The following is a 13,238-nucleotide window of genomic DNA, read 5'->3' on the forward strand; positions in this document are numbered from 1 at the left end:
ATATAAGTGATGGTAAAAGAGCAGCCGACACAAGAAGAACAGCTACAAATACTGAAAGAGTTCCACGAAAATCCTATGGGTGGACACCAAGGAATTACTCGTACTTATCGACGAATATCTCAACAATATCAATGGAAAGGTATGAGACGGATGATCAAAGACTACGTCTTATCATGTACAGTTTGTCAATTTAGCAAGACAACTAGCCGAACAATCAAAGAGCCTATGGTGGTCACGACCACTGCATCTCGTCCTTTTGAAAAAATATTCATGGACATTGTTGGTCCATTACCTAAGTCAGCCAGCGGAAACACATTTATCCTAACATTACAGGATGACTTATCAAAATTTGCATGGGCAGTCCCCATGTACAATCACGACGCCAATACTGTGGCACATCATTTCGTTACTCAATTCGTATGTCTGCATGGACTTCCACAGACTCTAGTCACAGATTGCGGAACTGAATTTCTGAGTAAAGTCTTTAAAGAAGTATGTAATCAGCTAAAGATCAAACAGACTTCGACAAGCCCTTATCACCCACAGAGCAATGGATCATTGGAAAGGAGTCACAGAACCTTAGGCGAGTACTTGCGTAGTTTTGCAAATAAAGATCCTCAGAATTGAGACGCACATGTTCCATTTGCTATGTTCTGCCACAATTCAACAGAACACTCTGCTACGAAATTCCAACCCTACGAACTAGTCTATGGAAACAAACTCACAGTTCCAAACTCATTTACTCGGAGCCCGGAACTCCAGTATAATTATAATGATTATTGTCATGAATTAAAGAAAAATATGCAAGAAGCTCATCAATTAGCTAAGGCACAACTACAAACTAGCAAGATTGAATCGAAGAATCGTTACGACCAAACGCTAAAATCTCTAAACATAAACCCTGGTGACAAAGTAATGATGCAAGAAAAGCAAAGCAAAGGGAAACTAGCGCCGAAATGGCTAGGACCCTATATTGTTATAGAATCTCACCCAGACTCTCTAAATCTAACAATACAAAAAAGGAATAAACTAGTCACTCTGCATAAAAATTTATTTAAAAAGTTTCATGAAAGGAATTAAACTATGTTTCAGAATTAGCATGATCACTCTACAACCTATACAATCTTCAATCAAGAATCTCGAAATGAGTGATTTTAACAAACCATTCACACCAATGTTTAATGTAACATCCTTTGGAAACAATCAAGGACTGTACTATGAGTCACATGGAGATATCAGATTATCACATCTCAGTTGGAATTTGGTAACTTACCTCGATCTCGATACATGCATTTCGAAATACGCCATGATAATGAAATACTACGAAGCAACTAAAGATATTTGTAAGAAAATGACAGAAAATTTTGAAAGCGTGGAAATATCTAACACTTGTGAACTATTCATACAACAGTTTTCTCGAGCAACATTACCCTACTTAAATGAAATTGACGCAAATCATCGTAGTTTGATGTTAATCATTGGTTATAAACAGACAGAAGACACTAGGATTCGCCGAGGATTGGGATCTGCCTTTAGGCGTGTGGCCAACGTTCTACATGGAATATCCTCAAAAATCGATATTGAATTCATAATAAGCAAAATAATGGAGTTAAATAGAGCCAAAACTAACAGCCTAAACTTGATACCAGAGAAGATAAGAATAGTACAAACAGAAGCAAATCACACTACACAGCAAAGTGAAAAACAACAACAAAAGCTGGAGGAAAACCTTCAATTCTTACAACAACAAACAAATAATAGTATTCAAAACATTAATAAACTAGAATTTAAAACCAGAATATTAGAACAAGTTTTTACATTTGAAGTAATATTGAACGAGTATGCATATGAAACTCAGAACCTCGTAGCCGTATTATATGCAGCAGTAGACGGAAAATTACACACTAGTATGTTCACACCACAAAAGCTATACAGAGAATTGTTAGAAATAAAAATGGAAATACCTGTCAGAAATACTCTTCCATTGGAAGTTAACACTGAAACTCTAATCGAATTTTACAGAATATCCGAAATCACCATAATTCACAAAAACAATTATTTAATATATGTTATGGAAATTCCTTTAATTTCCAGCGATGAGTATACTATGTATCAACCGATACCATTACCGATACAATACAATGGGAATACAATAATACTAATCGATCCAGAATTAGACTATATAGGATTTAGCCGAGACAATGAACATTTCCTAACGCTAAGATTAGAACAATGGGAAAAATGTATACAAGCAACACCCTCCGGGTTATGTGCTATCTCACTACTCACAAATCATCAATCAAGCTCGAATAATTGCAAAGTCAAGTTTTTATCCCTACATTCACCAATTCGGCATAAATTATCTCAAACTAACTCCTGGATATATTATAGTCAAACCGAGATAGGAACTATAACTTGCCAGAATTCACCACAAACATCTAAAATTGAGATTTCAGGGGTAGGAAGGCTGACTTTATCTCCCTTATGTAAAATCCACATAGGAAATTCTATACTTTTCACAACTAATCGACCCATTAAGAATACCCAGTATGATATTATACCAGATAATAATAAAAATAACTTAATGAAAAAATTGGAAGAATCTGTTAAGAATGTTTTGCCCCAGAACATTACGAGCAACATCCCTATTAAAAATCTTAACCATTTAGCAAACATAGCATCTGATATTAGTAAGCTTCCACACGTTTCCTCAGAACCACTATTAATATTAAGAATTGAATTTTATGTAATAATTATTTATGTATTTTCTATATTTTTAACCATAACAATTAGCATAATAATTTATAAATTAAGAATTAATCGTATTAAAACATACAACCCTGAGATACCAGATAATAAATCAAGTAGTAGTTAGGTTGAAATTCAAGTATAAAATTAATTATTTGTAAATTTTATTTTTTTTTTTTCTTACTGTAATGCACTGACCTCCTCAGAACATTTCGGATCCTCGCAGACACTCAGGATTGGGTGAAACTCGGTGGTCATAGGACCCCCGTGTTTCATTTAGTCTGGGGGGTGTTACGAACCCCTGAATCAGATTATTATAAATATGAATAATATTACAATATAATATTATTCTACATGATATTTTTAAGACCATCAGGAATAGTGTGTGTTGTACGACGGCGAGACCGTGGAATCCGCTGACATAGGATTTTGATTGTGACACGGAGCGTCGTCGCATAATACACTATACGGGAGGCCAGTCAGTCTTATAATTACGTCTGAACCGATACATTGTTATTAGCCGTAGTAACTAATAAAATATAATTTTTATTTAATTATTTTGCGTACGTTATTTTATTTTGTTGTGTAAAATCATAACAATACCTTGGTTCAGCTTTTCTCATAAGTTCTAAAAATGCAGGCTCTTGGACAATAGAATAAGCATGGCAACCTTGAATGATAAACCTTGATACACTATCATTAAGTGCCTTTACATTTGGATTTGTTTTTGCCCGTGCTTGAGTTAGGTTTATAATTTGTGGCATTGTCGGTTGAGACATTTTAATTTTTTTAGAAGCATTTTCAGTCACTCATATCATTAAACTTTTCAAATATTTTTTTATGTATTTTTAGATGATTTATCATAGATTTAGTTTGACTACATTTCCTTTTTATTTGCACTCCACACTCTAAACATTTACCTCTTTCAACACCAGACTCATCTTTGTCACCAAGTGTGAAAAACTTCCAAATTAAACCTTTTTGTCGTTTATTTACAATAAGTATAGATGCATTTTCTGTTGACTGATTAAATACTGGATGCATATTATTAGTCGATGTTGATGCAACTGATGTATCTAATTCCTCATCAGACATATCAAAAGGCACACTTTGAGACGACATAGTGAACTAAAAATATTAAATAACTGTTTGCGCTCGAACTACTCCCTTATCATTATTATTCTGGTTATTTATTTTTGTTATGTCGGTGGAAGTGGGCTTAGCAGCAGCAGCTGTGCGACCTAACCTTTAAGTCCACAAATTGTTTCTGTTGTTCTTTATTGTATTCTACCAATATTATTTTATTACATTACAACATAATTATTATATTTTATCATTTTATTATACAGTCCATTACCAACTCTAAATTTGTATATTTATTCAGTGGAGTAACCCTGAACTATATTAAAGCTATATAGTAGGCTACGCCCCACCATTTGGTCCTACGGGTAGCCGGATATTGAATTTTCTATTATAAAGTTGTATGTAATTGTGCTCATTCAATAAAAAGATCACACTTGTTTGTACCTTTAATTGATTTAGGTTGTTTATAATTATTTTATTCTTTTTTATTATTGTGAGATAAGCACTTGGTGCATTCCTATAAGTTGTATACAGTAACGATGGAGGCAGCGGCGAAGAGGTTAAAACTGGCCAAGAAGAAGTTAAATCAAGTCAACCGTGAACTATCTACAACAACACTTTTCGGCACCCAGTATGATGCTACATCTTGTAACATAAATGAAGTACGCATTCGGTTGGAAGCATTAAATACTTTAGCTGAAAAATATGAAATGGCTCAAGTTGAAATTGAAGAGCTTGATGATTCAGTGCAGGATGATCAACAATGTGATGAATATATAAATTTTAAAAATAAATTATACCATGCCAAAGCATTATTAATGCAGCTGATAGAAGCCAATGCAAATAATACATCAAGTAGTCCTACCTATAGTGAGCTTACCAAATACAAGACTGAAAATACAATGAGGTTACCACCAGTGGAGATTCCAAAATTTGACGGTGATTGGCAACATTGGACGTCATTTATTGATAGCTTTAATATTGTATTCCATAACCATGAGAATCTAGCTCCTGTTCAAAAATTTCATTATCTCAAAGGTTATCTTGTTGGTCAGGCCAGTGATGTTATTCGGTCAATTCCCACCACGGGTGAAAATTATTTACAAGCATACAATACATTAATGAACCGGTATGATAATAAAGGTGTAATCATTCAATCTCACATCAGATCATTACTCGATACACCTAAAGTCCTAATAGCATCGGCAACAAATTTAGAAAAGTTACAGCATCATGTCATGTCCAATGTCAATGCGCTCAGAGCATTAGGACAACCCATAGAGTCTTGGGACGCATGGTTGGTCACACTCATTTGCAGTCGTTTGGATAGTGCCACAGTGGGGGAGTGGCAACTTCAATACAATAAAAAAGAATTACCAGTGTTTTCTGAAGTTGAGGCATTTTTACTCAATCGCATTGCAGCTTATCAGGCAGGAGAAATGAATGTTGTATCTACCATAGAAAAGAAAGCTGTTGGAAGAGTGTATAATCCTAAGTTGCAAGAAAAAAAGGCCTTCCTTGTAGCACCAGCTCAAAAACCAATTTATACAATTAAATGTATTTTGTGCAATGAAGGTCACAGATTGTACCTGTGTAAACGATTCGATAAATTACCTGTTCATGAGCGACGTGATGTTGTCATGAAAAATCATTTATGTTTTAAATGTTTAAATGTTAATCATCAAGCAAGGTTCTGCAAATTTTCAAACTGCTCTAAGTGTGGAAAAAAACATAATATTAAATTGCATTTGGAAGAGAGTGACGGATCCACCACGTCTGACCAAGATGATGCATCTGGTACACTTGAGCAGCCACTGTGTAACGCTGAAGGTTTAGCACAAGTAATGCACGCATCTGGTGACTCGGTAATGTTAGCCACTGCTATTGTGCTTATTAATGATATAACAGGTGTATCTAAGCGTTGTAGAGCACTGCTGGATTCAGGGTCACAGATCAACTTCATCACTGACGCTTGTGCTCAATCTCTTAAATTACCAAGAACAAACTGTCATCTACCAATTGTTGGAATAAATTCAAGGCGTTCAATGGCTCAAAAATTGGAACCGGTGTTAATGTTTTCACGGTTTGAAAATTTTAGCACTCTAATAGATTTACATGTACTTCCATCCATCTCAAATACATTACCGACACGGCCCTTAAAACTAGATCATTTTAAAATTCCAGAAAAAGTGAGAGATCAATTGGCAGATCCCAGTTGTGGAGATCCTGGAGACATACAATTATTGCTTGGTGCAGAGGTGTTTTATACTCTATTTAGTGGTGAAAGGTTTGAAATTGAAAATAGTTTAATATTTCATAATACGGTACTCGGATGGGTTCTTACCGGCAAGGTATCTGATAATCAGTTTAATCATATCAAAACATGTATGCATGCTTGCTTCAGTGAAGGAAGAGTTGAACCAGCATTGGCATTATTTGTCACTAAATCAAGAAGTCGTCGGATTGATGAACAGAAGGTGGAAAAATATTTCAATGATACTCATTACAGGGATGACTCTGGAAGGTTTGTTGTGCGGCTTCCAATAAATGCTGATATTGGCACACTGGGTGATTCCAGTTATATGGCTCAACGTCGTTTTTTAAATTTGGAGAGGCGATTGTCTAAAGACAAAAATCTTGGTATTGCATACCATAAATTCATGTCGGAATACTTAGCCATGAATCATATGGAATTAGTATTAGCTCCAAGTCCTGATAAATGTACCTATTACCTGCCGCATCATGCTGTAATGAAAGAATCTAGTATCACAACCAAATTGAGGGTTGTTTTTGATGGATCTGCCCCATCTAGCTCTGGATTATCCCTTAATGATATTTTATATCGAGGTCCCAAGGTTCAGCCAGACCTATTGGATATTCTATTAAGATTCAGAATGTATTCTATAGTCATATCGGCTGACATTGCTAAGATGTACAGGCAAGTACTTATACACCCTGAGGATCGCTCGTTACAAAGAATTTGGTACAGAGAAACTCCGGCACAGTCGTTAAAGTAATTTGAGTTGCGTACAGTCACTTACGGTACAAAGGCTGCATCCTTTCTTTCTATACGGTGTCTGTTGCAGTTGGCCACTGAAGTTGAAGATCCAGATCTAAAACGTGTCATATCTAGCGACTTCTACGTCGATGATTTGCTTACCGGTTGTGACACTGTGGATGCATGTTACTCACTTTATGAAAATATTAATTTAGTCTTGGAATCAGCTGGATTTCCGCTTCGGAAGTGGTGTTCCAATTCAAGTTCATTAATGTCTCGAATTCCTACAGATACGGATGATGCTACATATCGGTTATCTTTAACGGATCAAGACACGGTTAATACACTCGGTTTAACTTGGCAGCCCAGCACAGATACTTTTCACTTTTCCCTTGGGCATTGGAATCCGCCAACACACATGACAAAACGTTCCCTTCTGTCTGATATTAATCGTATATTTGATCCCATTGGACTCATCACTCCTATATTAATAAAAGGCAAGATTTTCTTGCAGCAATTATGGTTGTTAAAATTAAGCTGGGATTCAATGCTGTCAGCAGATCTACAAGCACGTTGGATTAATTTTTATTCCAGTCTTAAATCGTTGGACAAGTTGTCTATTTCTCGGAAGGTCATAATCGATGGTGAATCTACTATTACATTGCATGGGTTCTGCGACGCCTCACAAGCAGCATATGGCGCTTGCGTCTACATTCGAAATCAATCTTATGATGGTTCTACCAATGTCAATTTATTAATGTCTAAATCCAAGGTGGCTCCCATGTGCACAACTACCATTCCACGACTTGAGCTGTGTGGTGCTCTCCTTTTATCAGAACTCATCGTTGAAATTCAAGCAGAACTGTCAGCCATAAATGTTAAATTTAATTCATCGGACATAGTGTTGTGGACAGATTCCTCAGTGGTGCTTGGATGGATTCGATCAGCTGTTCAACTAAAGTCGTTTGTTGCTAATCGAATATCACAAATTTTGGAGAATACTGAGGCCAAAATGTGGCGTCATGTTCCCACCTCTAGTAACCCAGCAGACTTGATAACTAGGGGGACCAACGCAAGCACTTTAGCTGATCCTAATCATATCTGGTGGATTGGACCAAGTTGGATAGTAAATACAGAGGATTCCTGGCCGGCTGAAATACCTCTTCAAGAAGATCTTCCAGAGATACGTCCAATTAAATTATCACTGGTGGTTACACATGTTGATGCAAATTTTATTATTGATCGCTGTTCAAACTGGAGGAAGTTAATGCATGTAACTGGGTATGTGTTACGATTTTTGTTCAATTGCAAAATACCCAAGTGTAGAAAAGATGATCGTCGGCTTGGTTCATTAAGTGTTTGCTGAACTTGATGAATGCCAGTTATTTTGGCTACTTCGATCTCAAACACAAGATTTTGGCTCGGAAATAAGTTCACTGACACTTGGAAAAGAAGTTAATCGTCGAAGTTGTCTTAAATCACTAAATCCATTTCTTGATGGTCATAATTTAATACGTGTGGGAGGCAGATTGGCTTATGCTCCAATACCTTAAAATCAAAGGTGTCCAATTGTTCTGTCATCGAAAAATCCAATTGTCAAAATGTTGTTTCAACATGAACACATTCGACTACTTCACATCGGTCCTCAAGGACTCTTAGCTCATATCCATAGGAAATACTGGCCTATAAATGTATAATTTGTTTTCGGTCTAATCCACAGATGCTCCAACCTGTCATGGCTCCCTTGCCTTCAGTTCGTGTTACCAGATGTCGGGCATTTGAAAATGCTGGTGTTGACTTGTGCGGGCCTATCAACATTCGTAGTGGATTGAGGAAGGTCACGCCATTAAAACATTATATAGCCACCTTTGTGTGCATGGTTACGCGTGCAATACATTTGGAGCTTGTTCGAGACCTGTCTTCAGATGCGTTCATTTCTGCATTATTCCGGTTTATCGCCCGTCGAGGTCAGTGTTTAAAGTTATATAGCGACAATGGCACTAACTTCATTGGCGCAAAGAAGATACTTTTGTCGTGGGCATCTAACTTAACTAAAGAGAGCAAATTCAATGATCAGCTGTCTGAATTGGGCATTGAATGGCAGTTTATTCCTCCGTCAGCCCCGCATTTTGGCGGACTGTGGGAGTCTGCAGTTAAATCGGCGAAACAACATCTTGTTAAATCTAGTAACGGTGCTCTTTTAACTTATGAGGAAACGAGTACATTGTTGTGTAGAATTGAAGCAGTCCTCAACTCTAGACCTCTCACTGCAACGTCTTCTGATCCTTCTGACTTCAACGTTCTGACTCCAGGGCACTTCCTAATTGGATGTCCATTGACTTCTCCACCTGAACCCAATGTATTGAATGTTCCTGAAAATCGGCTCAGAAAATTCCAATTGATACAAGCTCGTGTACAATACTTCTGGAAAAGATGGTCTTCAGAGTATTTGCCACAGTTGCAGCGCCGTGGTCGTTGGACCTCAAATTCTGAGAATATATCAGTCGGTGATCTGGCTATACTGAAGCAGGATAACATCCCACCATTTCAATGGCAGATGGTTCGAGTAGTTAAGGTTTGTCCGGGTGCCGATGGTGTTGTTAGGGTAGTTACAGTTCGGAATGCGGTTGGTGCAGAGTATGTTCGACCTGTACGGAAGTTAGCTCGGCTTCCCAATCAAGATGAAGATGGAGAAGATGCAGACTATTAGTCATCAACGCCCACTATATTGTTACATATTGATTAACTATTATTTATGCTATTGAGTTATTTACTCAATTCTTATTTTTTTTTTTTTTTTGGCACATTTGTATATATTGTCATTGAATATTCATTTAATTTTTAAGCTCTCTACTTGAGTTATTCTGTTTATTTGTCGTAAAATTATTCTAAATATTCCAATCACTATTCATGTTACAATACTTCTATTAGTCTTATCCTGGAAAGTATCATAGACTTTCCAGGTGGGGGAGGATGTTTGCGCTCGAACTACTCCCTTATCATTATTATTCTGGTTATTTATTTTTGTTATGTCGGTGGAAGTGGACTTAGCAGCAGCAGCTGTGCGGTGACCACTGTCCACCGGCAAAAACGGCCGGCGTCTTGATTGTGGGTTATCATTTTTTCATAGTTTGTTTTTTTTTGTTGGTTTATATGTCTATGGCAGTCATTGTATCAATGCCACCAAATATACAATGATTGCTTTGTTCTATATAATCGTGTGCATGACACTAAATATCGTTCCTACGTTCAGATTATTACTTTCTTTTCGGTATGGTCTGTACTCTGTTGTACCATTTACTTCACTTTTTTTTTTTTCGGTGCTCTCGGAACAGCAACTTGTGTGACTTACTGTTCAATAGATTTCTCGGTGCTCGGTCGTATGCGTCCATTGACTCCATTGTTTTTCATCATCTACACGTGATTTGTTCTTTATTCGGTGAATGACGGTTTTTTTGTTATATTTGGTATGTATCGTTCGGACACCCTTTGCTGCGGTTATTAAATATTGTTATATTCACAGGAGGTCATTTTTACATATTAATCGTCGTTGATGATCAACTCATGGTTTTGTTGTTTTGTATGGTTTGGCTGCTCCTTTATATTGTTGGCTGCAGAGTTTATATTGTCATTGAAGATTTCTTCGTAGTGTGTTTAGCGGTGATTATGTGAGTGCGCCAGATCAACCTGCTATTTTTATTGTATTATTTATTTATTATATACGGATCTGGGCACCACATGGCACCATAACCATATTTAAGGTACGTGGTGCACCACATGTTATATTTGATTAATTTATTATTATATTGTTATAGTTGTCATATTATATTATATTATTATATTGCCATATTGTATTATATTTTCTAAGGCACAAATTATTATTATATTTGCCATATATCATTGTCTGTTAATATTCATACATATATGTACATTTGATATTGTTAGTTGTTATTCATATGTACTGGACCTTTAAGTCCACAAATTGTTTCTGTTGTTCTTTATTGTATTCTACCAATATTATTTTATTACCTGTGTGATTTTTTTATCATTTTATTATACAGTCCATTACCAACTCTAAATTTGTATATTTATTCAGTGGAGTAACCCTGAACTATATTAAAGCTATATAGTAGGCTACGCCCCAACAATAACAAATATTCAGTTATTCACAAAAATTGGTATGTCATATTGGCATTTTTTAGAATATTACTGACAGAACTGTCGTTTTTATGAATCATTTATGTTGATCCATTTTTTATTATCTTAATATTTATTATTTACATTATATTTGGTATGTACTTCAGTTAAATATTCTTAGACATATTATTAATTTAATATTTTTAATAATTATAAAATACTAAATTGAGTAAATAGTATATTCAAAACTATTAAGTTAATATTAGTTAATACTGTTAATAGTTATTACTTATTATACTCATTTAACAAAAGATTTTTTTTATAAGAGTTTGATAAAGGTAATTATTTAATAATTATTAATAATATTATGTTTTTAATCAGATTTGAAATTAATAATTTTATTAAAATCCAGACAAATGCATAATACGTCTATAGGTACCTACTATTTATTGTTTAATGTTTAATGTTTATTATTTATTTAATTCTACAATGTAGGTACTTAAATAGTTAATAATATATCTAATCATATTTAATAAAATAGTATTTATACCTACTTTAAATATTTATTTAGTATTTACCTTATAATCGAATTATTTTGACAACATACAAACTATTTGTTAACACACAAAACTATATAAATATAAAATGGTAGACCACAAACAAATCAAATGCAACACCACAATCGAGGTACGTAATCGAATGACAAGCATTAAAAATAATTATTACGACTAACGGCTGGTGGTTAGTGTGTGTATTTGGGTGGTAGTGGTAATCAATCGGTATAAACACTATAAAAGTATTAACTATAAAATGTCGTTTTCATAATAATAAATATATATAAAATATAGCAATAACATCCTAGAATTCTTATCGCGAATACTCGTATTTGGGTTCTCTCAGTTATTTATAGTTTCAACATTTAATAATTATTTTTACATAATATAGTGAAACACTGAAACAAGTACTCGATTCAATTCGAGTATTTGGTTCAAGTCGAGTACTCGATTGAAGTCGAGTACTCGTATTAACGAGTACAAAATTTTTTTTAGTCGAGTACTCGAACACTATTAACTTGGTATGAAACTGTATATGGTATTATAATGGACCTATTCGCGATGCACCTATAGCTGAATTTCACTCTGGTTTATCAAATTAGACAGCACATAAAAAAGTAACAGTTCTGTATAGATAGTATTTTTTTTTTTTATATTACCATTCATTTTAATAATTATAGTAATACTTATTTCTTTATATGAAATGTGAATTTTGTTAGTATTTTATTATTATTAGGTATTGCAATTATAACTGTAAGTTTTTAAAATACATTTTTAAAATACAAAACTTGTTACACTCTTTGGATGAATAGTTTGATAATTTACTTTGAAAAATATCAAAAAACTATTGAATTTGAATAATTGGAAATAATATGTTAATTGTGAATATCATAGATCTAATTATGACTTATAGATACTTCCATAGACAGAATTGTTTTATCAATTTCACTATTTAAGTATTTTACAAAAAGTATTAAGTAATAAAACCTTTAATAATTAAAGTTTAATTATTAAGTAGGTAGTAGTCAGTAAATACCACATACCTATTAATGTATATATTACGAATTATAATATTTGTATATTGTATAGCACTTGGAGTAATTTTCATTTTTTGTAGAATATTGGACTATCTAACTATAAAGTATAAATAATATTTTACCACTATGACCGTCATAGTTTTTTGAACTAGTGTCTACTACATACTGCAGTACTACTGTCTACTGTCTAATGAGTAATGACTAGTATAAAAAATAAAATAAATTAAAATAATAAATATTGTGTTATCACTTATTGAAAATCTAATATTTTAGCCCACCACTTATTTTATTTATTTACAAAAGTTAAAGTGAATTTGTATAAACGTTATACAAATTTGTTTTCCCAGTGCCCTGAACAAGTCAACAAGAATCATTTTTGGATTCACACTAGGATCAATTAATTAAATTGATTGCCCTAAATATCTAGATATCCGTTTATTTCATGAAATCAGGAAAGTTGATGATCAAAACATTAAATTTGGCCGTTTGAAAGCAAAATTAATAAAAATGATTCTTTTTCACCATGAATAATTTAACATTTATTTATTTTATTTTTGTTTATTTTAATTTTTATTATAATTTCACTTACTTTTATAATATATTTATATATGCATATTTATATTGTCTATAATATTATACTTATATACATAAACAAATACCTGAAAACTATATAAATTAGAT

The 13,238-nt window shown here is 33.9% G+C and overlaps 2 protein-coding genes and 1 pseudogene across 2 annotated transcripts; all 3 read left to right on the forward strand.

The window, feature by feature from the left end:
• The first annotated feature begins 1,066 nt into the window (after positions 1–1,066).
• Positions 1,067–2,893, forward strand: LOC149059948 (uncharacterized; annotated as a pseudogene).
• A 1,477-nt stretch (positions 2,894–4,370) lies between these two features.
• On the forward strand, positions 4,371–8,195 carry LOC107172777 (uncharacterized). Its single transcript, XM_089227020.1, has 2 exons — positions 4,371–6,773; positions 6,918–8,195. Exons 1-2 carry the CDS (start codon positions 4,371–4,373, stop codon positions 8,193–8,195), a joined length of 3,681 nt encoding a protein of 1,226 aa, XP_089083146.1.
• Positions 8,196–8,564: 369 nt separating this feature from the next.
• Positions 8,565–9,539, forward strand: LOC107168892 (uncharacterized). The gene has a single exon (XM_015518440.1). The coding sequence runs from the start codon at positions 8,565–8,567 to the stop codon at positions 9,537–9,539; it is 975 nt and encodes a 324-aa protein (XP_015373926.1).
• Positions 9,540–13,238: the final 3,699 nt, after the last annotated feature.

The sequence above is a fragment of the Diuraphis noxia genome, unplaced genomic scaffold (genome assembly GCF_037042655.1).
Source record: "Diuraphis noxia isolate RWA-SAM2 unplaced genomic scaffold, SU_Dnox_SAM2 contig0001, whole genome shotgun sequence".
Classification (NCBI taxonomy): domain Eukaryota; kingdom Metazoa; phylum Arthropoda; class Insecta; order Hemiptera; family Aphididae; genus Diuraphis; species Diuraphis noxia.